This window comes from Callithrix jacchus, chromosome 12 (genome assembly GCF_049354715.1).
Source record: "Callithrix jacchus isolate 240 chromosome 12, calJac240_pri, whole genome shotgun sequence".
Classification (NCBI taxonomy): domain Eukaryota; kingdom Metazoa; phylum Chordata; class Mammalia; order Primates; family Cebidae; genus Callithrix; species Callithrix jacchus.
Genome location: NC_133513.1, coordinates 4,441,412 through 4,467,728, shown reverse-complemented (window position 1 = coordinate 4,467,728; position 26,317 = coordinate 4,441,412). Strand labels below are relative to the sequence as shown.

Below are 26,317 nucleotides of genomic sequence, written 5' to 3'. Positions count from 1 at the left end.
CTGACCCCGTCAAGCTCAGGCATTCACAGACATAGGCGGTGAGGAGAGCAGGAGTCCTTGGGGGTCTCCCTGCATGCTGCACTGGGCTTATGGGGCTGAGGCACATCTCTTGCCACTGTGGCTGGGGAAGGCCCAAAAGCCCCATGGGGGAGTGAGGCCGGGGTGGTGCTGAGAACCTGTTGAAGAGGGGCCTGCTGATTGCAAAGGACATGAGGCCACCCATCCCTCACCTGTAAGCATGGAAAGGGTGGTGGTCTTCCCGGCGCCATTGTGGCCCAGTAGGACAGTGATCTGCCCCTCGTACAGGTTCAGGTTCAGGTCTCTGACGGCCGCCCGGTCCTTATTTCCCACCCTGAACACCTGCAGGAAAGGCAGATGCTGCCCTGGGCTACCCCCAGCCCCGAGGCCCCCGGCGAAGGCCTCTCCTGCTCCCCTGCCCGTCTAGGAAGGAGCCAAGCCCAGTGTCACCATCAGGGTGCAGAGGGGAGGAATGTTTCGGGCAGATGTTGCTCCTGGCTGCTCCCCTCCAGCTTCCCCCAACCCCAACATGTCCCAGACACCCTCAGTGTTTCTGCAACACTGAGAGGCCCATGAGGCCGAGGCACTGCTGGACAGCCGAGTCCGGCATCTCCTGAGAAGCTGGAGACGTAGTCTGTGCCCTGGGGAACCGGTCAAAGGGCAGGAGGGAACAAGGCTCGAGGGAGCACCTGGCAGGCCGTGAGGTCTCGCTGCCGTGCTGCTAAGTGTTCCCTGTGGTCCTAGCAGTCCCGGCCCTCCCTGACCCCATGGGAGGTGGCACCTTGGACAGGTGCTTGATCTTGATCCCCGCTACCAGGTCCTCTGGCTCAGCTTCAAAGTACTCGGTTCTCAGCGCCTTCTCGGGGTCACTGTCCTCGTCCTCCTTCCCCGTGACCGTCCTTGGCTTCCCACACCAATAGGAGGGCTGAGAGGGAAGAAGACGGCTGTCAGTTTTCAGTTTTGTTTTTTTTTTTCCAAACATGATGTGTTTAGTATATACAAATAGCTATACTTGGGGCATGGCTATCAAGTAACAAGACTGATTTAATACTTCATAGTCATAGCACATTACAAATACATTGCCAGAGGGATAATGATCCCACATACGAAAAATGTCTATATGGAAGAAGCTGTGATTTACTGCAAAGCGTAACAGACAGCAAACTCCAAGGAAGGGCAAACACGTTTTAACAACAAATTTTTAAATTGAATGGCTTAAGCCAAAGTTTCAGTTACTTTCTGGAGAATTCAGAACTATTAGGGGGTAGAAGAATGCTTTTCCTTTTTCTTCTTCTTTTTTTCCTTTTTGTGATGTTTCCCTTTTTTTGCTTTACTCTTTTTTTCTTTTCTTTCTTCTGATATTTTCGTTTCTTTTGTTTTGAAGTATCCTCTTCGGTGGAACTGGATGAGTAAGACCTTTTCCTTTTTTTTCCAACTTGCTTTTTTCTTTTTTCTTTTCCTCTTCTTCATTTATTTTTCTTTCCTGTAACGCTTGCAATTTATTCGGTTCTTCATTCTCTTCATCACTATCTTCACTACTTGTACTGCTGACATCCAAAACTATGTCCCTTTTAGGGTCTACTCGGAGAAAACTGCGGCATTCAAAAGTCAGGTGGCCAGGGTAGCCACGTCTTACAGCCTGCTCTGACGCTGTCCTTGTTGCAACCGGGGACCACCATGACGGTGGTGACCAGCTTTCAGTTTTTGTCTGTGACAAGCAAAGCAACAACCAGCGGACACACGATGCACACAGCCACGTTTTCGAGGCACTGCTGTGGAGAAGGCACTGCCCAGAGACTGCCCCAGAGTGACCCTGACTCGTTTCCTCCCTGGGAAAGCTCAAAGCCTCAGTTTCCTAACCTGGCGAGTGGGCGTAACAGTTACACATAGGCTTGTGAAGATGAACTTGGATCCTACACAGGGGAAGGGAGTTCGTCTGCAGTGAAATTTCATACAGAGGGAAGTTATCTAACGTTCCACTCCAGGGGACGTGGGGCCAAAATGGAAGGGAAACTGTGTCCCCATGCTCAGGCTCCATGTGAGCTCGTGCCCGTAAGCAAGAGAAGCTGAAGGTGCCGCGCCTCCCTCTGCTGTGAGGAAGCCTCTTCCTGTCCTCTGTGTGGCTATCACAGAAACAGCTCGGCGCATGGGGTAGTAACACAGCCCCATACCTCACACACCGCCCTCGAGGACAGCCTGGTGCCTACATGGATACAGTCAACATGGTGGTGCGGGCAAAGCACCAGGGAAAGTGAAAGCAGCAGCGTGGCAGGATCAGTGCCGGGCAGTTTTGGGCGGGAACTTGACCTGCAGCCCCAAGCCCAGTGCACTTCTGGCACCCGGAACAGCGTCTGGCACACACCGCCCTCCACTGGTTCTCAGGAACACAGCTCTCATATGTAAAGTTATTTTAAAATCAGAATGCGTCTTAAATCATAAAATGCCATAGAGGAACTATGACGTTTAGTGATAGACGGAGTAACCATTACCTCTAACAATCAGTGTCATCTTAGAGTTGATGAATTACAATAGTGGACACTTCATAAATATTTGTGGAATCAAAGAATGAAAAAAGAAATGCCCTTGGCCAGACGTGGTGGCTCACATCTGTAATCCCAGACCTTTGGGAGGCTGAGGCAGGTGGATCACCTGAGGTCAAGAGTTCTAGACCGGCCTGGCCAACGTGGGGAAACCCCATCTCTACTAAAAATACAAAAATTAGCCGGGTGTGGTGGCGCATTCCTGTAATCCCAGCTACTCAGGAGGCTGTGGCAGGAGAATTTCTTGAACCTGGGAGGTGAAGGTTGCAGTAAGTTGAGATCATGCCACTGCATGCCAGCCTAGGCAACAAAGCTAGACTCTGAGTCAAAAAAAAAGGCCTTAACTAGCCATCAGTAGGGAATTAGTTAAAGATATGGTGAGGACCCCATAGGAAGTAATACCCTGTGTCACTATAAATGAAAGTGATTCTTAAAGAGGTATATGCCTAGAAATATATTTATAAATATAACAAAATTTGTCAACATATTTAGATAATAATCTAAATCTGTATTTATAAATAGACAAATACATATATGGATTTAAGATATCTGAGTTGTACTGTTAGGTTAAAAAAGCAAGTTTTAAGCATTTTTTACATTACAATCCTTTTTTTTTTTTTTTTTGTTTTTGGAGACAGGGTCTCACTTTGTCATCAAAGTTGGCTTCTCTCTGCAGCCTCAACCTCCTGGGCTCAGGCGATCCTTCTGCCTCAGCCTCCCAAGTAGCTGGGACCACAGGCATGTGCCGCCTGGCTAATATACATATATTTTTTTATTATGAATTTTTTTTGAGACAGAGTCTCGCTCTGTCACCCAAGCTGGAGTACAGTGGCTTGATCTCAGCTTACTGCAACCTCTGCCTCCCATGTGCAAGTGATTCTCCTGCCTCAGCCTCCTGAGTAGCTGAAACTACAGGCACATGCAACCACATCCAGCTAATTTTTTGTATTTTTACAAAAAATACAAAACAGACAGGGTTTCACTGTGTTAGGCAGGACGGCCTCGATTTCCTGACCTCGTGATCCGCCCACCCCAGCCTCCCAAAGTGCTGGGATTACAGGCGTGATCCACCACGCCTGGCCATATTTTTTTATTTTTCACTAATTTGTAGAGATGTGGTTTCATTATGTTGCCTAGGCTGATCTCTAACTCCTGCTCTCAAGTGCTGCTTCTACCTCAGCCTCCCAAAGTGCTGGGATTACAGGCATGAGCCACCACACCTGGCCTTGTTTTTGTTTTTGTTTTTTTAGTAGAGACAGGGTTTCACCATGTTGGCCAAGCTGGTCTGACCTCAGGTGATCCACCCATCTTGGCCTCCCAAAGCGCTGGGATTACAGGTGTGAGTCATTGCGCCCGGCCTCTGATCCCATTTTTATAAAACAAATGAAGCTATGCTACATGTGGATCCATAAGTACAGAGAAGGAAACTCAGCAAAGCACACACCAAATGTCAACAGTGTCCATCTCACCAGTGAGACTGAGCTACAGATTTCAGGAAAGTGATCATTTTCATAAGAAGCTAGATTTTGTAGGCAGAAAACCCAATAAGCTACTTTTTTTTTTTTTTGAGACGGAGCTTCACTCTTGTTACCCAGGCTGGAGTGCAATGGCGCCATCTCGGCTCACTGCAACCTCCACCTCCTTGGTTCAAGCAAGTCTCCTGCCTCAGCCTCCTGAGTAGCTGGGATTACAGGCACGCGCCACCGTGCCCAGCTAATTTTTGTATTTTTAATAGAGACGGGGTTTCACCTTGTTGACCAGGATGGTCTCGATCTGTGGACCTCGTGATCACCCACCTCAGCCTCCCAAAGTGCTGGGATTACAGGTTTGACACCGCGCCCGGCCTTAATACGCTACTTTTTACAAGAAAAGAGGCAGGAGTTGAGGAGGCAGGCGGGCAGCAGAAGTTGCATGTGTGGGTCTTACACAGAGGCCACAGCAGCACCTTCTCTGCACCCCTCTGCCTCAGGCCCTGCAGTGAAAGGATTTGTGTCTGGCATGGCGGGTTTTCATCTCTCTCTGAATCAGTCCCAAGGGCTCTCAGGACACGCCAACGCCTGTGCACAGGGCAGGGTTCCGTGTCCCAGCCCCATGCAGGTGCTGTATGCCAGGGACTCAGAGGGATCCCTGAGCAGGCACTCAGGACACCTCTGCACTCACAGAGGCAGCGGCTCAAGAGCAGGGTGTCAGAACTCACCATGATGAAGAAGTACCAGGGCTGAGGCACACCGAACTGCCCTGGGAAGACGGCCTCCACATACCAGGCCACCAGGCCGTAGAGCACGGAGTCCAGCAGCAGCATTCCCAGCACCTGCCCGAAGCAGAAGTCATCATCCACGTTGACGGGACTCAGGAGGTCTTGCCACTGGATGCCCACGCCTGGAAGACACGCCAGGAAAGTGGCCTGAAACTGGGCAGGCTGGGGGCCCAGGGACCCCAGAGCCCCTGATGGCACAGGTGTGCACGTCTGGCCTTGCATGGTTGCTCTTGGCCAGCATGCCTTCTTCCTTCCGGGTTTTATAACAAACCTGATAGCTTTCTTCAGGTCTGTCAGACAACCGCAGGTTACAAAATCATTAAGTCACAGACCAGCAACAGCTTATTCAGTGAACAAGACAGGCTTGCATTTCATCTGTGACACATATGCACATATATACACACATACACATGCACCCACATATCTGATTTGAATGGCCAGTGTGGGTCAATGTGCATTAGTATAAGTCTTTATTTATTTATGTATTGCTTTTTTTGAGACAGAGTCCTGCTCTGTCACCCAGGCTGGAGTGCAGTGGCACGATCTCGGCTCACTGCAACCTCTGCCTCCCGGGTTCAAATGATCCTCCTGCCTCAGCCTCCCGAGTAGCTGGGACTACAGGCACCCGCCAGCACGCCTGGCTTTTTGTATTTTTAGTAGAGATGGGGTTTCACCATGTTGGCCAGGCTGGTTTTGAAGTGTTGACCTGAAGCGATCCACTCGCCTCAGCCTCCCAAAGTGCTGGGATTACAGGCATGAGCCACCCCACCCGGCCTAGTATAAGTTTTATTTTAAATTTTAATTTTGTAGCAACGGGGGTCTTGCTATGTTGCCCAGGATGGGCTCAAACTCCTGCCTCGGCTGTGTTTTTTAATCACAGAAATATTTCAAACACGTGTAAAGCTCTTTAACGGAGCTCACGGTTTTCATCTTCTCTCTGGTTTGCCAACATGGCTGTCCTGACAGTGCGAGGGAACTGTGTGTTCGAACACCCTCTGTTTGGCCAAGGACCCCGATGGCAATACTGCTCCCAGCCTTGGTGAGTCTGCACTTTCAAACAAACAGATTTGTCTGTTTTGAGAAAATTCACTCTAGCTGGGTGTGGTGGCTCACATCTCTAATCCCAGCACTTCAGGAGGCCGAGGCAGGAGGACTGCTGGAGGCCAGGAGTTTGAGACCAGCCTGGGCAACATGGCAAAGTGGCTGGGTGTGGTGGCATGTGAAGGAGGCTCAGGTGGGAGGATCACTTGAGCCTGAGAGGTCAGGGCTACAGTGAGCTATTATCTTGCCACTGTACTCCAGCCTGGGCAATGGAGTAAGACCCTGTTTCTAAAAAAAGTTTTTAAAAAGAAAGCAAAAGAACAAAGTCTACATTTCATCAACCCATGACTAAACATGGAAACACACGTGTAGAAGCTGAAGTGCTCGGAGACATTGCCATGCGAAGAAAACCGCTCTAATGAAAGATAAAGCAGCACTGGACGCTTCTCCTTCCTTCCAGACCCAGATCTCTGCAGGCTGCAGCTAGGAACTGCATGGTGCCGTGGCTTCACTGGGTCCCCCAAATTCATATGTTGGGGACTCGACCCCCGATGCAGCAGTGTTGGGAGGGGGCCTAGCTAGAGGTTCTCAGGCCAGGTTTGGTGCCCACTGTGGGCCTTGCAGAATGAGAGCCACAGGCCAAGGCAGACCAAGGAAGTGTTTTACTTAATTTAATCTCATAAAAATTAAGAAAAGAAGTGAGTCATGATGGTGCCATTGCACTTCAGGCTGGGTGAACACAGGGAGACCCGGTCTCAAAAAACAAACCAGAAAAGAACAAAGCACTGCAGTTTATCACTTGTTTCTCTCTTAGGCCTTTCTGCCACCATCACCAACCAATGCAGGTGGCACTGGGAAGATGCTAATTCTTTTTTTTTTTTTGATGGAGTCTAGCTCTGTCACCCAGGCTGGAGTGCAGTGGCACAATCTCGGCTCACTGCAACCTCCATTTCCCAGGTTCATGCAATTCTCCTGTCTCAGCCTCCCACGTAGCTGGGATTACAGGTGCCTGCCACCATGCCTGGCTAATCTTTGTATTTTTAGTAGAGACAGGGTTTCACTGTGTTGGCCAGGCCAGTCTCGATCTCCTGACCTCGTGATCCACCCGCCTCAGCCTCCCGAAGTGCTGGGATTACAAGTGTGAGCCACCGTGCCTGGCCAGAAGATGCTAATTCTACCCTCTATCAAGAGCAGTGGTTGATCAAAAGTCCTCAAAACCCTGCTGGGCACAGTGGCTCATGTCTGTAATCCTAGCACTTCAGAAGGTGGAGAGCAGATCGTTTGAGGTCAGGAGTTCGAGACCCAGCCTGGCCAACATAGTGAAACCCCCTCTCTACTAAAAATATAAAAAAAATAAGATGGGCATGGTGGTGGACACCTGCAGTCGTAGCTACTCAGCAGGTAAAAGTGGAAGGATTGCTTGAACCTGGGAGGCAGAGGTTGCAGTGAGCCAAGACTGCACCACTGCACTCCAGCCTGGGCAACAGAGCAAGACTCTGCCTCAAAAAAAAAAAAAAAAAAAAAAAAGTCCTCAAAACTCACAGACTTTGAGATCTCTGGTGTAATAATTTTCAATGTCTCAGGAAGCTGGAAGAGGCCAGGTGTGATATCTCACGCCTGTAATACTGGCTATTCAGGAGGACTGCTTGAGGCCAGGAGTTGAGACCAGGCTGAGCAACACAGTGAGATCCCATCTCTATAAAATATTTAAAAACTAAAAAAAATTTAAAAATCGGAAAGAGGCTCAGATCGCTGAGTTAGATCCCTCCATCAGACAAGATGCATGTGTGGTGCCAATGCCGGTGGATGCTCCAACCCTCTTGTCCTCTGAGCTTTGCGCTTCTTCTGCCCACTGCCCCGTGGCCCCCTTCACCTCCCATTCTGCCATGAAGCTCAGCTTCCCTCGACCGGGGACATGGCCCGGTCTGCAGATGCTGCGGGCTTCAGCGGTCCCGACCGCCTGCCGACCTTCCCAGGTGCAGCCTTGCTGCTGGCGGCTCCTGTGGTTGGATGCTCTCAAAGGTGACTGATTTGGCAAGAACAGCCCGGGTAAGGTAAACACTTACCTTTCGCCTCAAATTTCCCAATGAGCTGGGCTCCCATTGCCATGGCGACGTTGGACAGGAGGCAGGAGCAGAGCTTCTGGCTCAGAGTCATCCAGTTGTACCGAGGGGCCACAAAGAAGTAGGGAATGTAGGTGAAGAAATAGAGGAAGCCGCCGAAGGCTGCCGCCATGTTGGCTGCAGGTAGAGAAAGACCCGGGGGGCGGGAGTGTCAGTGCCTTCCGAAGGGGCTTGGGCCCCTAGAGATACAGGGAACCCCTCCTCCTGGGGCCGAGCCATCCAACTTGCTCCCAGCAGCTGCCATCCACACGAGACACAAGCCCTGGCACTGGGGGACACCAGGTGTGGCTGGCAGCCTCTTCTTCAAGTGGTGCCCCATCCCAGGGACCCCCACACCAATACCTCCAGCCCCTCCTCCACCTCCCATCCAGCTGCCTCCCTGACACTGCACACCTGAGGTGGCTGATCCCCACCCTAAGCCCTACTTCTGCCTGGGCTTCCTGATGTCTCATTCATTCGTTCAGTCGCCAGATACTCACTGAGCACTCTGTTCCCGGCATGAGGGAGGCAGCCCACATGAAACAACAGAGAAAACCCTTCCCCTCCCACTGCTGGAATCTAGTGGGGCGACAGAGAGCAATGTGTGCTCAGTGGAGACACACGCTGGACACAGCAGGGAGGCGCAGGATGGGAGAAGAGGCTCCCATGGGCCAGGAAGGCTCTGAGGAGAAGGTTACACACAAGAAGGACCTGGAAGAGGTGAGCGAGTGGGTTACGGAGGCGTGGAGAGATCTGCATGTTTTCTGTCCGTGCCAGCAGTGCTGTCTTCATTTCTGTTTTCCCTTTTGAGATCGGGTCTCCCTCTGTCACCTAGGTGCCATCATAGCTCACTGCAGCCTCCACCTCCTGGGCCCAAGAGCTCCTCGCACCTCCGGCTGGGGAGAGCAGCTGGGACCACAGGCACACAGTACCTCGCCTGGTTCATTTAAGACTTTTTTTTGTAGAGATGGGTCTCCGTGTTTTGTCAGGGCTAGTCTAAAGCTCCTAGGCTCAAGGGATCCTCCCGCCTCGGCCTCCCAAAGTATTGGGATTACAGGTCTGAAACACTGTGCCCAGCCATCAGAATCTTTGCTCTTTTTTTTTTTTTTTTTTTTTTTTGAGGTAGAGTCTTGCTCTTGTTGCCCAGGTTGGTGGAGAGCAATGGCCTGATCTTGGTTCACCGCAACCTCTGCCTTCTGGGTTCAAGTGCTTGTCCTTCCTCAGCCTCCCGAGCAGTTGGGATTACAGGTACACACCACCACACCCAGCTAATTTTTGTATTTTTAGTAGTGATGGGGTTTCTCCATGTTGATCAGTCTGGTCTCAAACTCCTAACCTCAGGTGATCCACCCGCTTCGGCCTTCCAAAGCGCTGGGATTACAGGTGTGAGTCACCGCACCCAGCCCTAACCGTTGGTCTCAAGACTTCTTTCTATCCTTAAAAATTATTAAGGACACCAAAGGGCTTCTTTAATGTGGGTTATATATATATATATGTCCATATTTATTCTACAAGAAGTTAATACTAAGAACATTTAAAACTGTTAAATTTAAGAATAAAAGTAATAAATCCATTACAAGTTAACATAAATATTTTTATGAAAAAACCCACATTCTACACAATTTTGTGAGAAGAGTGGCAGTGGTTTTTCCAATTTTTTTCTTTTTCTTTTTTTTCTGAGACAGGGTCTCATTCTGCCACCCAGGCTACAGTGCAGTGGTATGATTTCAGCTCACCACAACCTCCACCTCCCCGGCTCAAGCAATCCTCCCACCTCAGCCTCCTGAGTAGGTGGGACTAAAGGTGTCTGCCACCATGCCCGGATAATTTTAAAAATATTTTTAGTAGAGACAGGGTTTTGCCATGTTGTCCAGGCTGGGCTTGAATTCCTGGGCACAAGCAATCTGCCCATCTTGGCCTCCCAAAGTGCTGGGATTACAGACGTCAGTCACTGTGCTCGGCGGATTTTTTTTTTCTTTACTGGTTTTCCACTCCCCCCACCTCTAGTGCCTGAGTCAGGGAGAACGTTTCACATTTTGTAAACATCCACAATATTAAGTGACTCTACTGCCTCAGCCTCCCAAGTAGCAGGGATCTGACTGAACAGATTAAATCCATCAGACTTTCATCTGGCTTAACAGGTTACAGCTGGGTCCTCTCATCTGCCTGTTGACCCTTTCATGTTGTTTGGTTGATTATACCAAGAAAATCCGGCCTCACGCAGCTAGACAGTTGGAAAAGTAAAGGGAATTGTAGTGACTTTTACAGATATCTGTGGATATTTTTCTTTGATACTATGCCATTCAAGCGCCACTGGACAAGCAGTAATTTTGGAGAGTTTAGTTGCCATGAAGTAACCAATGAACTTTCTGCACTCTGCTGTGTTAACATTTGTCGGCTTATCCTGCACTTTGGATTTCTTTATTTTTGGAGACAGAGTCTCGCTCCATCACCGAGGGTGGAATGCAAAGGCACGATCTCAGCGCACCGCAACTTCCGCCTCCCACGTTCAAACGATTCTTCTGCCTCAGCCTCCCAAGTAGCTGGGATTTTAAGTGCCCACCTCCATGTCACGCTAATGTTCCAGGTACTTGGGAGGCTGAGGCAGGAAAACTATTTGAACCCAGGAGGCAGTGTTTGCAGTGAGCCAAGACCTTGCCACGACACTCCAGCCTGGGCAGTAGAGTGACACTCTGTCATACAAAAAGAAGAAGAAAGGGAGTTGTAAAAGTATGGTTAACAAAAAGAAATTAGGCTGGGCGCAGTGGCTCACATCTGTAATCCCAGCACTCTGGGAGACCAAGGTGGGAGGATCACTTGAGGTCAGGAATTTGACACCAGCCTGGCCAACATGGCAAAACCCCGTCTCTACTAAAAATATAGAAATTAGCTGGGTATGCTGGGGGGCATCTGTAGCCCCAGCTACTCAGGAGGCTGAAGCAGGAGAATCCTTTGAACCTGGGAGGCAGAGGTTGCAATGAGCCAATTGTGCCACTATACTCAGCCTGGGCAACAGAGTGAGACTCCATCTCAAAAAAAGAAAAAAATTAAGAGATGTGAGGGGGTTGGGCGTGGTGGCTCACACCTGTAATCCCAGCACTTTAGGAGGTCAAGGCAGCCAGATCAGAAGTTCAGGAATTTGAGACCAGCCTGGCCAGCACGGCGAAACCCCATCGCTACTAAAAATACAAAAAATTAGCCAGGCATGGTGGCATGTACCTGTAGTCCCAGCTACTTGAGAGGCTGAGGCAGGTGAATTACCTGAACCCAGTAGATGGAGGTTGCAGTGAGCTGAGATCACGCCACTGCACTCCAGCCTGGGTGACGAGAGCAAGACTCCGTCTCAAAAAAAAAAAAAAAAAAAACACCACGTGAAAGACTGGGAGATACCCCTTCACACCATTTAGGGTGGCGGTTATAAGAGCGATCGGAAAACAATGGGTGTTGGCGAGGATGCGGGGACTAGGGCATCCTGTGCACCGCTGGTGGGGACGTGCAACGGCGCAGACGTTGTGGGAAAGACAGTCTGGCAGGTTCTCAAAAGTTAAACACGGAACTGCCGTAGGGTTCAGTAACCCCACGTCTGGGTGTACACCCAGAGAATCAAAAGCAAGGACCCGGGCCCAGCACAGCACACGCAGGACAGCCACAACACCCAAGAGTTCGACGATGGACGAACAAGTAAACAAGATGTGGCCCAGCGACGTCGTGGAATACCATCTACCCTGGAAAAGGACAGGACTTCAGGCTACAGCACAGATGAACCTTGGAGACGCCATCTATGCTCACTGAAGCAAGCCGGGCACAGAATATAAATGCTGCACGATTCCTCTTACACCGAGTCCCTAGATTCATGACTCCTAGGGACAAGAAGTAGGATGTTGGTTTCCAGGGAACGGAGGTGGGGGAGTCAGTGTTTGACAGGGACTGAGTTTCAGACAGGAAACATGAAAACCCATCTGGAGGTGGACATGGGGGTGGCGCAAAACCACGTGAACGTGCCTAACACCACCGACCTGTATGCTTAAAACAGCCACAGCGGGCTGGGAGCAGTGGCTCACGCCTGTAATCCCAGCACTTTGGGAGGCCAAGGTGGGTGGATCATGAGGTCAGGAGATCGAGACCAGCCTGGCCGACATGGTGAAACCCCGTCTCTACTAAAAATACAAAAATTAGCCCGGCGTGGTGGTGCACGCCTGTAATCCCAGCTACTCAGGAGACTGAGGCAACGGAATTGCTTGAATCCAGGAGGCAGAGGTTGTAGTGAGCTGAGATTGTGCCATTGCACTCCAGCCTGGGTGACACAGCAAGACTATATCTCAAAAAAAAAAGAAAGAAAAAGAAAAAAGAAAAATCACGCCTAGCCTGTTGGCAGACTTCCCACCAACAACGAGTATCAGATGGCAATAAGATAACATTATAAAATTGCCAAGGGAGAATACCTATCCATGGAGGACTCGTAGGCAGCTAACACATTATACAGCAGTGAGGGCAAAATGAAGACACCTTTGGATGTACAAAGTCAAAAGCATAATCCACTCACTGAAGCCCACCAGGAGAACTACTCAAGGATGTGCTTCAACACAGACAAGAGTGACTCTAAAGAAGCTGAGTACACGAAACTCACATGTACATCAAATATGCTCGCAAAGCACAGGAATGTCACATAGAAAGTAATTGCTTATTATTTTTTTTTTTTTGGAGACAGGGTCCCTCTCTTGTTACCCTACCCAGGCTAGAGTGCAGTGGCACAATCTCAGCTCACAACTTCTGCCTCCTGGGCTCAAGCAATCCTCCCACCTCAGCCTCCTGAGTTGCTGGGACCACAGGCGCGTGCCAACATACCTGGCTAATTTTTAAACATTTTTTTGTAGAGACAGGGTCTTGCCATGTTGCCCAGGCTGGTCTTGAACTCCTGGGCTCAAGTGATCCTCCTGCCTTGGCCTCATGATGTGCTCGGATTATAGGTGTGAGCTACCATGTTGTCACTTACGTTTTTTTTTTCCCTTTCCTTTCCTCTTTCCTTCCCTTTCCCCTTTCCCCTTTTTCCTTCCCTTCCTTTTCCTCCTTCCTGGTGTGAGCTACCAGGTTATCACTTAGGTGTTTTTGTTTTCCCCTCCCTCTCCCTCTCCCTCCCTCCCTTTCTCCCTCTCCTTCTCTTTCTCTCTTTTTTTCTTTCTTGACAGAGTCTTGCTCTGTTGCCAGGCTGGAGTGCAGGGGCATGATTTGGCTCACTGCAACCTCCACTGCTCGGGTTTGGGTGATTCCCCTGCCTCAGCCTTCTGAGTAGCGGGAACTACCGAATCTGTACTAAAAATACAAAAAAAAAAAAAAAAATTAGGCAGGCGCAGTGGTGCATGCCTGTAATCCCAGCTACTCAGGAAGCTGAGGCAGGGGAATCACTTGAACCCAGGAGGCAGAGGTTGCAGCAAGCCAAGATTGCGCCATTGCACTCCAGCCTGGGTGACAGAGTAAGACCCTGTCTTTAAAAAAAAAAAAAATTGGGGACAATCTCTAGTAAGTACTTGGAGTGGTGGTGAGGTTGGAGCTATGTACGGGAGGAGGCTGGGAATACTGAATAACTCCACTTTTTGGAATTTTAGAGGTCAACAATGAAGTGAAACATGAAAGGTGGTCACTAAAAAGAGAGAAACATAACTTACAACCTCTGAACCATCAGAGGCAAAGGGCGCTGGAGGAGACTGCATCACCCAACAGAAGGCCGGGAAGGAGAAGAAACGGGCAAAGGAGAATGACAACACAGTGAATACACACAATTCAGGCAGGAGCAGTGACCTTCAGCGTGACTGTCACCTCGAGGCTCTGCACGGCCAGGCTCACTTCTGCCTGGCCATCCCTTTGGGCTGCTGGACAGCGCTCAGCAAGGCCGCCTACTTGCTTGCCTTCTCTGAACTCTCCTCCCAGTCCGACCTTCCCCTCGTCAGGTCCTCCCTGGGCAGCTCAACCAGGCCCCTCTCCCTTGTGATCACAGCCTCTGGGTGACTTCCATGCAGATGGCCTTTGGCCCCTCGGCAACCCCGCTCTGCCCCATGACTGGGACTCACCTTTGCTGAAGAAGGTGCTGACCATGAAGCTGAAAGAGATGGTAGAGACGGCGAAGCAGAGCAGGAAGGCCAGCACCAGGGAGGGGTCGCTGCGGGACAGCACGGCCGCATCTGGCTTCACCTGTGGGGCGCAGGCAGGAGTTGCGTGGGGTGGGCCGGAGCGGGTGAACCAGGAGGACTCCTGAACATCCCTGGTCACAGGGACGTGGCTCCATGCTCCCGGGAGTGGGACATCCACCGCTCCTCTCCCCAAAGTGGGAAAGACTCTCTCTGAAGTCGCTGACCACAGAGTTCTTCCCAAGAGGGCCCTGCTGGGGTACCCGGGCTGCCCTGACTCTTCCCCGCTTCACCGGAGCCCTGCTGACGCCACACTCACCTTGACACAGAATAGCAGAGTCATGAAGGAGGAGGCGATGAGGAGGAAGAGGAAGAACACGAGGAACCAGGCGCTCCAGTGCAGCCAGCTGCTGAGCCCCATCATGCGCATGTACTCCTGGGGAGAGAAGCCGCCATGCTGCTGGGGGCCCACCGCTGCCTGCCAGGACGGCATGTGCCAGGCTGGATGGCAGAAGGCCTGAGTCTCACTGTCCTGGCAGCCCCCTTTTCTCACTTTTTTCTGGAGACAGGGACTCGCTGTGTCACCTACGCTGGAGTACAATGGCACAATCATAGCTCACTGCAGCCTTGAACTCCTGGATTCAAGTGATCCTCCCATCTTACTCTCCTGAGTCAGCTAGGACTACAGGTGGGTGCCACTATGCCCGGCTTCTTTTAAACATTTTTTTTTTTAGAGACAGGGTCTTACTATGTTGGCCAGGCTCGTCTTGCTCAAACTGCTGGGCTCAAGTGATCTACCTGCCTCAGTCGCCCAAGGTGCTGGGATTACAGGCATGAGCCACTGCAGCCCACCAGCCCTGTATTCTGTGGAGTGATTTCACACTCCCAGTTCAGGCTCCCATCTTTCCATGGTGATTGCCACTGCAAGCTGTATGGGGCAGCTTGGGTCCTGGCTCAGGCGTTGGGAGCCGAGCCCCTCTGGGGGTGGGCAGAAAGACCCTGCCAGTTCCTAACCACACCAACACCAGCCTTCTTGGCTGTGAGATGTGACCCCAGATCAGACCATAGCTGCGGACGCCACAGCCATTCATTCCCTCGTCCTCCCCTACTCTGAAAGGTAGGGCCCAGAACCTCTGAGGTGAAGGATGAGGCGCAGTGATGGGGCAGCTCTGACCACACCTTCCTTCCCACCTGCCCAGTCAAGGAGTCAGGAGTGGTGAGGAGGAAACCCAGCTCCTCCACTGACCACAGTGCTTGGGGAGTCCGGGGGCAGCTGCCAGGTGTGGCAGTATGGCAGTCAGCAGCCAGGTGTGGCCATTTCAACTGAAGCTAATTAAAAATAAAGTTAAAAATGCAGCTCCTCATTTATTTTCCTTTCTTTTTTTTTTAGATGAAGTCTTGCTCTGTTCCGTCAGTCTGGAGTGCAGTGGTGCAATCTTAGCTCACTGCAACCTCCGCCTCTGGGTTCAAGTGATTCTTGTGCCTCGGCCTCTCGAGTAGCGGGGATTAGAGGTGTACATTACCATGAGAGCTGATTTTTGTATTTTCAGTAGAGATGGGGTTTTGCCATGTTGGTCAGGCTGGTCTTCAACTCCTGACCTCAAGTGATCCACCCCCCTTGACCTCCCAAAGTGCTGGGATTCCAGGCGCATGCCAGTGCCCAGGGCCAGACCTTTCTTACGCGGGAAGAGGAGCATGGCAATGTCTCACAGTCCCACTGTCAGGATCAGTAACCATCTCACGTTTCGCCGTCTGATCTGTGGATCTGTACAAGTCTATGTGCACACAGTGCTTCTCCCCAGAATCATTTTAGAGCCCACTGCTGACTCCCTGAATGCTGCACAGTTTTATGAAAGTTCCTTAAGGCACCAAGCCAATCAATGACGGGGCAGCCTCAAAAAGAGTCCCTGGCCAGGTGCAATGGTTCATGCCTGTACTCCCAGCACTATGGGAGGCTGAGATGGGAGAATTTATTGAGCCAAGGGTTTGAGACCAGCCTTAGCAATACAGAAAGACCCCTATCTCTGCAACAACAACAAAAAATTAGCTGGGTGTGGTGGTGCACACCTGTAGTCCCAGCTACTTTGGGGGTTGCGGTGGGAGGATCACAGAAGCAAGGGGAGACTGAGGTTGCAGTGAGAAGTGTTTGCACCCCTGCACTCCGGCCTGGGTGGCAGAGTGAGACCCCGTCTCTAAGAAAAAAATAATACTAAAGCGCCAAGGTGTGGGACATGGCCTCGCCAGGACAGCACGGTTCCTAGAGTGTTGGGAGGCCGATGCAAGCAGTCACCTTCAGCCTCCTCTCCTTCTCCTGCACGACAGCGCGGGCAATGGTGAGTGCGGTGTAGGTGAAGCTGAGCAGCAGCAGCAGGGGCAGCTGGTACTGGATGGCCACGAGGAAGGGGTCCGCGATAAACGGTGGGTACGGGAACCTCTTGATGGCGACGGTCAGCCTCTGGAACAGCTGGTGCGTGGCAGCATCGGCATGGTACTGCATGATGGCTCGGTCCACGGCGTGCTGCACGGCCAGGAAGCCTTCCCGGATGTACCCTGTGTGCGGGAGCAGAGGACGGCCCGGCCACCTCGAGGAGCTGCTCTCAAGGGCAGAGGGCCATGTGCACGGGGTCCGCAGGGAGGAAACGCAACGCACACAGACGGCAAACGGGAAGAGTGATGTGACTGTCACTTCCACTTTGCAGCTAACGCAACACACAAAAATCACACGCGTGCCACTTCTGTTTTTTGGGGGACAGAGTCTTGCTGTCTCACTGAGGCTGGACTGCAGTGGCGCGGTCTCAGCTCACTGCAACCTCTGCCTCCTGAGTTCAAGCAATACTCCTGCCTCAACCTCCTGAGTAGCTGGGATTACAGATGCGTGCCACCATTCTTGGCTATTTTTTGTCTTGTTTTTTAGTAAGAACAAGGTTTCACCATGTGGGCCAGGGTGGTCTGAAACTCCTAACCTTAGGTGATCCACCTGCCTCGGCCTCCCCAAGTGCTGGGATGACAGGCATGAGCCACTGCGCCCAGCCCTGAGGACTAAATTCTCATCAGGCGTGTTGGCTGTCACTACGCAGCAGCCTGGTGAAACTGGGGCTAGCACGGACCCGTCCCTGCTCACGCCAGCCTCACACTCTTTCTATCTCCCAGGCCTTTCCTAGGAGCTGGTTTTTCTAGTCAACTTTTCTTCCCCCTCAGGTTCTCTGTGCTGCTGAGGACTAACTGACTTTTCTTAATAACAAAACTTTTTTTTTTTCTAAAAAAAGATATTTGCTCTCTGTCATTTGCCACAAAGGTTTTCCCCAGTCTCCTAGGCACTTAAAAAAAAAAAAATCACCATTAGGCCTTTTCATGTTTGGCAAATTTTCAGTTTGTACATGCTGAAATCTGTCAGTCTCTTCCTTTGAGATTGGTTTTCTATTGCTCCCAAGTTTATGGAATTGTTCACCAAAAACAGGAGGAAGCTGAGGAGGCTGGCCCCAGTCTCAGCAGTCAGTGTCTGCCGGTGCAGGCTGCAGGAAGCCTGTGTGATGGCTAGACACGGCTTCTCCTGAGCCCCAGGCTGGGTGACATGTCCAGGGCCTCACTCTGGGGCCTCGCACACCCCATACCAGGCCTTTTTCATCTTAGTTTCTTTTATTTATTTTTTTCTTTTTGAGATGGAGTTTCACTCTCCTTGTCCAGGCTGCAGTGCAATGGCATAATCTTGGCCCATCACAACCTCCATCTCCCTCGTTCAAGCGATTCTCCTGCCTCAGCCTCCCTAGCAGCTGGGATTACAGGTGCCCGCTACCACGCCTGGCTAGTTTTTTTGTATTTTTTAGTAGGAACAGGGTTTCACCATGTTGGCCAGGCTGGTCTCAAACTCCTGACCTCAGGTGATCCACGCGCCTCAGCCTCCCAAAGTGCTGGAATTACAGGGGTGAGCCACTGCACCTGGTCCCAGTTCTTTTTCTGGATGTAGTATCTTGACCTAGAGCAGTAGTCTGGTGGCAGCCCTGGCATTGATAAGGGCTATCACTAAGCGCTGGCTGCACACATGCTGCCTCCTGCCTGCCTGGTGATTGTGTTTCAGAGTCATGGCTCATGAAGGGACGGGACATTGCTGTGACTTTGCTCTGTCTCCTGCCAGACCCATGAAATACGGCGTTCTCCAAAACACCCTGGACTTCCACCCCAGAACCTGCAGTAGGGGTCTTGGACAGCTAAGCCTAGTCCTGGATCTGAGGCACCTCTTGGCTGTCCCTAGCTCAGTTCCAACACAGGCCTGTGCTTCAGAAGAGGCACACATTCCAACTGCCTGCTGAAGTCCAGACTAAGAAAAACAAACGGGGCATCAGAGCAACCAAGATCCGGCTTCCATGAGCACCACCCTGATTCTGTCAAACCATGGACCAGGTGCACCAGGGCCACGGAGCTAAAAAAGCCAGCAAGTCTGTACAGAGAAGGCCAGGAGGAGAAGAAAAAGGCAAACCAAGCCCCAAGAACTCAAACTGAAGCTTTCAACAGCTGAAATTCAAATGTTTCATACAGGAGCACTTCTTCCGGGATATAGGGAGAGAGCCTTTGCTATCTTCAAGGATTATTTCAGTCTTTCAGAAACCAGTTATGCTGGATGTTTTACTTTTTCTATAAACAAGAGTAAATGTTTCTGAAAACTATTTCTTCAAGAAATACTTTGGGCTGGGCGCGGTGGCTCACGCCTGTAATCCCAGCAGTTTGGGAGGCCATGGTGGTGGATCACGAAGTCAGGAGTTCAAGACCAGCCTGGCCAAGATAATGAAACTCCGTCTCCACTAAAAATACAAAAATTAGCCAGGCACAGTGGTGGGTGCCGGTAATCCCAGCTACTCAGAAGGCTGAGACAGGAGAATCACTTGAACCCAGGAGGCAAAAGTTGCAGTGAGCCGAGATCACACCACTGTACTCCAGCCTGGGCAACAGCAAGAATCCATCTCGAAAGGACGGAAGGAAGGAGGGAAGGAGGGAGGGAGGGAGGGAAGAAGGGAAAGAGGGAGGGAGGGAAAGAGGGAGGGAGGGAAAGAGGGAGGGAGGGAAGGAGGGAGGGAGGGAAGGAGGGAAGGAGGGAAGGAGGGAGGGAGGGAGGGAGGGAAGGAGGGAGGCAGGGAGGGAAGGAGGAAGTGAGGAAGGGAGGAAGGGAGAGAGGGAAGGAGGAAAGGAGGGAGGGAGGGAAGAAGGGAAAGAGGGAGGGAGGGAAGGAGGGAGGGAGGGAAGGAGGGAGGGAGGGAAGGAGGGAAGGAGGGAAAGAGAGAGGGAGGGAGGGAGGGAGGGAGGAAGGGAGGGAGGGAAGGAGGGAGGCAGGGAGGGAAGGAGGAAGGGAGGGAGGGAAGGAGGGAAGGAGGGAGGCAGGGAGGGAGACAGGGAAGGAAAGAAGGAAGGAAGGAAGGAGGGAGGGAGAGAGGGAAGGAGGGAGGGAGGGAGGGAGGAAGGAGGGAAGGAGGGAAGGAAGGAGGGAAGGAGGGAAGGAGGGAAGGAGGGAGGGAGGAAAGGAGGGAGGGAGGGAGGGAGGAAGGAAGGAAGGAAGGAAGGAGGGAAGGAGGGAAGGAGGGAGGGAGGAAGGAAGGAAGGAGGGAAGGAGGGAAGGAGGAAGGGAGGGAGGAAGGGAAGGAGGGAAGGAGGGAGGGAGGGAGGGAAGGAGGGAAGGAAGGAAGGAAGGAAGGAGGGAGGGAGGGAGGGAAGGAAGGAGGGAAGGAGGGAAGGAAGGAAGGAAGGAAGGAAGGAAGGAAGGAAGGAAGGAAGGAAGGAAGGAAGGACTTTTGCAAGGTGGGGCTGCCCCATGTAACTGTCACTACGCAGCAGCCCGGGCTGCTAACACAAACCCTAAGGGAGCTTCTCACCAGGTTCTCCACCATCAGGGGACGTAGGTTCCCTTGGTCCTGGGTTTGGGAAAAGAGGAAAAAGGGAAGTAGTGTGCCAGCCTTCCGTCTCTTTCAGGAAAAAGGAGCCTGTTTGCGTCCACAAGTAATTTCTCCGTGTGTAACTGAACCGCAGGTGGTATTTCACCTGTGGAAACAAAGAGAAAACCAGCTGTTTTGAGAGATCCGGACAGAAGGGCCAACAACAGGGCGGAGTAGGAGAGTGCCCGGGGGACTGTCACCACCCTGCCTCTGAGAATGTCCAAGGGGCCCTGGAATGTCACACTGAGTGGTCCCTGTCCCAGCAGGAGCAGGGAGCCCCAAACGGGCACCTTTTGGGGGTGTTTCCTGGCCATTCTTCTCTCAATCCAACGTGAAGTGCCAGCAAGTGCTGGGGATCCCTGGGGGGCCGCCAACTGCAAGGCTAGATGGACGTGATGGCTTCCTTGTCTTAATGCCACCAGGCAAGCAAAGGTCTCACTTTCTTTCTTTCCTTTTTCTGCCAGGTCGTATTTAAGTCCCAAATGTCTGCTACTTTCCTTATCTATCTTATTGGACTCTGTCCACAGAGGCCTGGAGACCAGGGACGTCTTTCATAAAACCAGGGAGCAGAAAGGAGACTGGGGCGACTGCAGGCAGGTGCACTTTCTACCCTGTTCTGCCCCATGTGTTAAAATTTCACCAGGGTCCCCTTGGTGGGAACTGTGATGGTGCCATTGGACCCAAAGGAGAGGCTGCTATTTACTTGAAAGCAGGTGGAGGCTTAAGGGAAAGGATTTGCTTTTACAGGTGGAACTAGTGACACAGGAGGGAGCGGAGGCCTTGCTGATAAGCCATGACTACTCAGTCCGACGCAAGTCTCACCGCCAGCGGCAGGGGCTCCTTGCTGTGGTTGAAGGGGTGCTCGAACACCACCGCGGCCAGCACGCTGGATGAGCGGTTGTCATACCTAATGTAGTCCTCGAAGGCCTTCTCGGCGGGAAAGCCGCGCACTGCAGAGAAGAGCAGGGGCGCTGTGATTGCCCAATCCGCCCCCCAGCTTGAGAAATCTGGGTGGTGCAGGTCACCGGCAGATGAAAGACGGCAGACGCTCTAGGGCTTTGTAAACCCTTCCCGAGACCCAAGGCAGCTTTCATCTTTGGCACACAGACAGGCTGCCATCAAGGAGGGCAGAACGGCAGGGTCAGAGCCCCAGGCAGTGGGTTCTCCCGCCTGGCTTCAGAACAGAACTGGAGGCTCCAGGCAGGGCTGGCAGCAAGGCCGAGAGGTGCAAACCCACAGTCTACCCTGCACTGGGCTCCACAGCCCAGAGTGGCTTCTCTCTCAGAAGCAGAATGGTGTGTTTTTAGAAATGCAGTGGACACTAACTCAGAGTGTCTCAAGGGGTTCCTCTAGAATCCGGACACTCTTTCACAATTCAGAAAGAGTTCTACCGTGGTCATTCTGGGAGGGACCAAGGCACTTCCTCGGAGTGTTTGCTACAAGGAATTAAAGCCTGGGAGGTAGATGGCCAAACGAGGAGGGGAAACGGACAGGTTTCATCCCAGCAGCAAGGGTTTAGGAACGGGGAGCACACACGCAGCGGGAGTTCCCCTCCTCAGGCCTTCTCATCACTGTTTTCAGAGCTGCCCACCCAAAATCCCAGAAAAGATTCCTGGCATCACACACTCAAACCGTTCCCTGCCCTTGTCACAAAAGGGCTTTCCTTGGCTCCAGTCCACCCAGGCATCCCTGTGAAGTCCTGTCCACCCTGCTGACTATCAGATGCAGTTCCAGGGCCCGGTACTGCTAAGGCTGCCACAACTGCTGCTCCCTCACAGCTCTGGACAGGTGGGCGGCCAGCCCCAGTCCCACTGTACAATGAGACACGGCCACAGAGAAGTCCAGGGACTCCCCAGGTGGCTCAGCCACCGAGAGGAGACTTGATGGCTTCCTCCTCTCAATGCCATCGAGCAAGCAAAAACCTCACTTTCTTTTTTCCCCTTTTCTGAGATTGTGTTTAAGTCCCAAACATCTGCTGCTTTCCTTACCCATCTTATCAGACTCTGTCCACAGAGGCCTGGAGACCAGTGACGTCTTTCACAAAACAAGGTAACAGAAAGGAGCCTGAGGCCACTGCAGGACCAAAGGCAGGTACATTTTCTTCTCTTTTTTTTTTTTTTTTTTTTTTTGAGATTGGAGTCTCACTGTGTCACCCAGGCTGGAGTGCAGTGGCACAATCTCGGCTCACTGCGACCTCCGCTTCCTGGGTTCAAGTGATTCTTCTGCCTCAGCCTCCTGAGTAGGTGGGATTACAGGCGCGCCACCATGCCCAGCTGATTTTGTATTTTCAGTAGAGATGGGGTTTCATTATGTTGGCCAGGCTGGTCTCAAATTCCTGACCTTGCGATCCACCTGCCTCAGCCTCCCAAGGTGCTGAGATTACAGGCGTGAGCCACCACACCCAGCCGGGCAGGTGCACTTTATAACCTGTTCTGGCCCACGGGTTAAAATGTCACCAGGGTCCCTTTGGTGGGGATGGCAATGGTGCTATCGGACCCAAAGGAAAGACGGCTATTTACTCACAGGCAGGCAGAGGTTTAAGGGAAAGCAGTGGCTTCTACAGGTTGAACCAGTGACGCAGGAGGAAAGAGAGGCCAAGTCTGGACAGGGGGAGTTTCTCGCCCAGCTGCTTCACACACCCCGGGCTTCACCCCTGCCTGCCCAGCCCCGTGGAGACACCATCAGGTCTGGAGCTGAGAACCCCGGCGCGTCTCACCTCGCATGTTGATCCCAAGTGCCCTGCGCACAGTCTCAGTGACAGTCTTGGCAGCGTCACTGTGGGAAGGGATGTAGGCGAGCTCCCAGGTGTCTCCTGGTGGAGGGAAGGTGAAGAACAGAGGCAGCTCCTGGATGGACTGGCCCGGGTAGATGGTGGCATTGGGCACATTTTCCGACTGAATCTTCAAGCGAAGCCAGATCAGGATCCCAGAAAACAGCAATGGCAGGAAGAGTTCCAGGACCGTTACCACGACCTTCCGCTTCTGGAAGAGACACAACAGGGTATGCTGAAGGGCTGCAAGGCGGAAGCAGCGGCATTCAGACGGCCCTTCCCTCCCGAAGCAGGGACATTCAGGAGCCCCTGGGCTGGGCACACAGCTGACCTCCCTCCGGGGTCTGGACGCACCTGTAGGGTGTAGTTCTTCCAGAGGAGGAGCGCCAGCTGCCTGAGCACAGCCATCGTCTTGCTGGAAGGGACGCCCAGTGCTAGTTACAGACCAAAGACAGAGAGTGTGGGTGTGCAGTAGAAACACAGATAGTGGGGATTTGGGGAAAAGCCACAGACCCTTTTTCCTCCATGTCTCTCACCTTCTTTTGTGCCACTTTAACTCCAAACTCCCCCAGAGGGAAGTCTACAAGGCCTGTGCCATGCCCACCCTCAGTCCTCTACCCTGCACATCCAAAGAGCATAGTCTTTCTGGTCGGGCGCAGTGACTCACGCCTATAATCCCAACGCTTTGGGAGGCTGAGGCATGTGGATCACTTGAGGTCAGGAATTCAAGATCATCCTGGCCAAGAAGGTGAAACCCCATCTCTACTAAAAATACAAAAATTAGCTGGATGTGATGGCGCATGCCTGTAATCTCAGCTACTCGGGAGCCTGAGGCAGGAGAATTACTTGAACCTGGAGGCGGAGGTTGCAGGGAGCTCAGATTTCGCCACTGCACTCCAGCCTGGGAGACAGAGTAAGACTATCTCAAACAAAAAAACCCCCAAAACCAGAGCATAGTCTTTTTGGATCCTGACTTGTTCCATGCTGAATGTAAGATCAATGACATGCTTTTCATGTACATTGAGACAGGGTCCTGCTCTGTCACCCAGGCTGGAGTGCTGTGGTGTGATCATGGCTCACTGCAGCCTCAAACTCCCAGGCTCGTGATCCTCCTGCTTCAGTCTCCCGGGTAGCTGGAACCACAGGTGCATGCCACCACACCTGGCTCATGTTTTTATTTTAATTTTTAGTAGAGACCAGGTCTCGTTCTGTTGCCCAGGCTGGTCTCAAACTGCTGGCCTCAAGCAATCCTCCAGCCTCATCCTTGTGGTTGTATTTACCATTTGACAAGTGCTAGTAGGATGTTCTCTGTGGTTCATACAAATGTGCTGTTTATTAGCAAAACGTTCAGGCTTACAGAATTCCACTTACTGACTGACTGGCTTTGTTCTCAACCGACACAGAACCATAAAAGAAAACTCAGTGTAGTGTCCTGGGTGATTTCTAAGGCTTGGAGAGAGCTGTGGTGGGAGGGGGAAAGGAGGGGCTTGGAACTGGGCCCCTGCTGGCCCTGCTGCCCAGGAGCAGGCTAGAGTAGGCAGACGTGCTGCTGGGGCCATCAGTTACACTCTCTCCTTGGCTTTAAACACCGGTTTTTCCTGTTGTTATTATTTATTTATTTATTTATTTTAGACGGAGTTTCGCTCTTGTTACCCAGGCTGGAGTGCAATGGCGCAATCTCAGCTCGCTGCAACCTCCGCCTCCTGGGTTCAGGCAATTCTCCTGCCTCAGCCTCCCTAGTAGCTGGATTTACAGGCACATGCCACCAGGCCCAGCTAATTTTTTGTATTTTTAGTAGAGATGGGGTTTCACCTTGTTGACCAGGATGGTCTCGATCTCTTGACCTCGTGATCCACCTGCCTTGGCTTCCCAAAGTGCTGGGATTACAGGCGTGAGCCACTGCACCCGGCCATGTTGTTATTACAGGTACTGGTTGGTGTCAGAACCTCTGCAACAAAAGACTAGCCATTTTCTTTTCTTTTTTTTTTTTTTTTGAGACAGTTTTATTCTGTCGCCCAGGCTGGAGTGCAGTGGCACAATCTCAGCTCACTGCAACCTCCACCTCCTGGGTTCAAGTGATTCTCCTGCCTCAGCCTCCCAAGTAACTGGGATTACAGGCACGCGCCACCACACCCGACTAATTTTCGTATTTTCAGTAGAGGCAGGGTTTCACCATGTTGGCCAAAGTGATCTGCCTGACAGCCTCCCGAAGTGTTGGGATTATAGGTGTGAGCCACCACGCCCGGCTGCCATTTTCATCTTTACCACTTGTCCAAGGAACATTCATCCAAAAGATAATCTATCCTGTATGACACAGAAACATGGTATTTAAATGTGACACATATAATGGGGAAAAAAATCTGTCAAAAGATTATCAAATACCAGCGATAGCAGCAACGTGAGCTTCGATCTCCAAAGGTATCGCTCAGTTTAGGTAACGCCTGTCTCACTAAATTTCAAATATAAGAAACAAAGCTTGGGTGTGGCGACTCAGGCTTGTCATCCCAGCATTTTGGGAGGCCAAGGCAGGAAGATCCCTTAAGCCCAGGAGTTTGAGACCAACCTGGACAACACAGCAAGACCCTATCTCGATAAAAAATTTTTTTTAAAAAAAGGAACAGAGACACTGAACCCCGAGTTAAGTTCATCTCATGAACTTAAGAGATCATGACATGCTGACCTGCTAGAGAAGTAGGTGGTGTTGATTAGTTCAGGTAGACGCTGCAACACCCAGGAAACAGGTGAAACGTGCCCTAAAAGCTGAGGGCGCAGAGGCCGAGGTGTGCAGACGTGGCTGCCCTGTGCTGGAGAGGCAGGGAAGGTGATGGAGGAGGGCAGTCCTGGAGAGCCCCTGGCGCTAGTCCACTCGCTAGGACTGCAGGCGGAGAGGAGCCCTTCCGGCTCTGCGTCCTTCACATGCAGAAAGCCTCCATGACTCACAGTGGAAGATTTCAAATCAGTTGCTCAGCTCCACGCTCATGGCTGATCCAAAGCCAACAGCCAGGTTAACATGGCATGGGATAGAAAGGCAAACTGTTACCGGGTTACTTCTAGATCACCATGAGCTAACGCTCTACCCCAACGACCCCAGGAGATTCCAGCACGTGGGGAAAGGTTTTTTTTTCTTTTTAAATGATCCATTTCACTTTTGGTTTGGTTTCAGTCCATTGAAAATCATTTCTATTAAAGCTCTTTTTAAATGAAAACTCTTGCTTTTTATTTTTTTAAGGATGTGGCTATTGATATCTAATAATATTCAAAATTTATGCTTTAAAGGGTAGTCAGTAAATATTTACACAAAACACAACTGCAGACAATTAAGAATTAATTTAATGGCTGGGCACAGCGGCTCACACTTGTAATTCCAGCACTTTGGGAGGCTGAGGCAGATGGATCATGAGGTCAGGAGATTGAGACCACCCTGGCCAACATGGTAAAACCCCGTCTCTACTAAAACACACAAAAAATTAGCCAGACGTGGCCAGGCACGGTGGCTCAAGCCTGTAATCCCAGCACTTTGGGAGGCCGAGGAGGGTGGATCACGAGGTC

The 26,317-nt window shown here is 51.5% G+C and overlaps 1 protein-coding gene across 3 annotated transcripts in view; it reads right to left on the bottom strand.

The window, feature by feature from the left end:
* The window catches only part of ABCA3 (ATP binding cassette subfamily A member 3), a 67,826-nt gene that overhangs the window by 28,109 nt on the left and 13,400 nt on the right, over positions 1–26,317 (bottom strand). For all 3 annotated transcript variants that reach the window (XM_035266530.3, XM_054242425.2, XM_035266529.3), the window contains 12 exons: positions 25,449–25,750; positions 23,123–23,202; positions 22,715–22,979; positions 20,821–20,948; positions 19,939–20,104; positions 16,371–16,630; positions 14,400–14,516; positions 14,024–14,144; positions 7,923–8,096; positions 4,756–4,937; positions 800–943; positions 231–360 (listed from right to left, as the gene is read on the bottom strand). In XM_035266530.3, coding sequence (XP_035122421.2) covers positions 231–360; positions 800–943; positions 4,756–4,937; positions 7,923–8,096; positions 14,024–14,144; positions 14,400–14,516; positions 16,371–16,630; positions 19,939–20,104; positions 20,821–20,948; positions 22,715–22,979; positions 23,123–23,176 — 1,741 coding nt within the window. In that variant the 5' untranslated portion in view covers positions 23,177–23,202; positions 25,449–25,750. The remainder of the gene's footprint in view (positions 1–230; positions 361–799; positions 944–4,755; positions 4,938–7,922; positions 8,097–14,023; positions 14,145–14,399; positions 14,517–16,370; positions 16,631–19,938; positions 20,105–20,820; positions 20,949–22,714; positions 22,980–23,122; positions 23,203–25,448; positions 25,751–26,317) is intronic.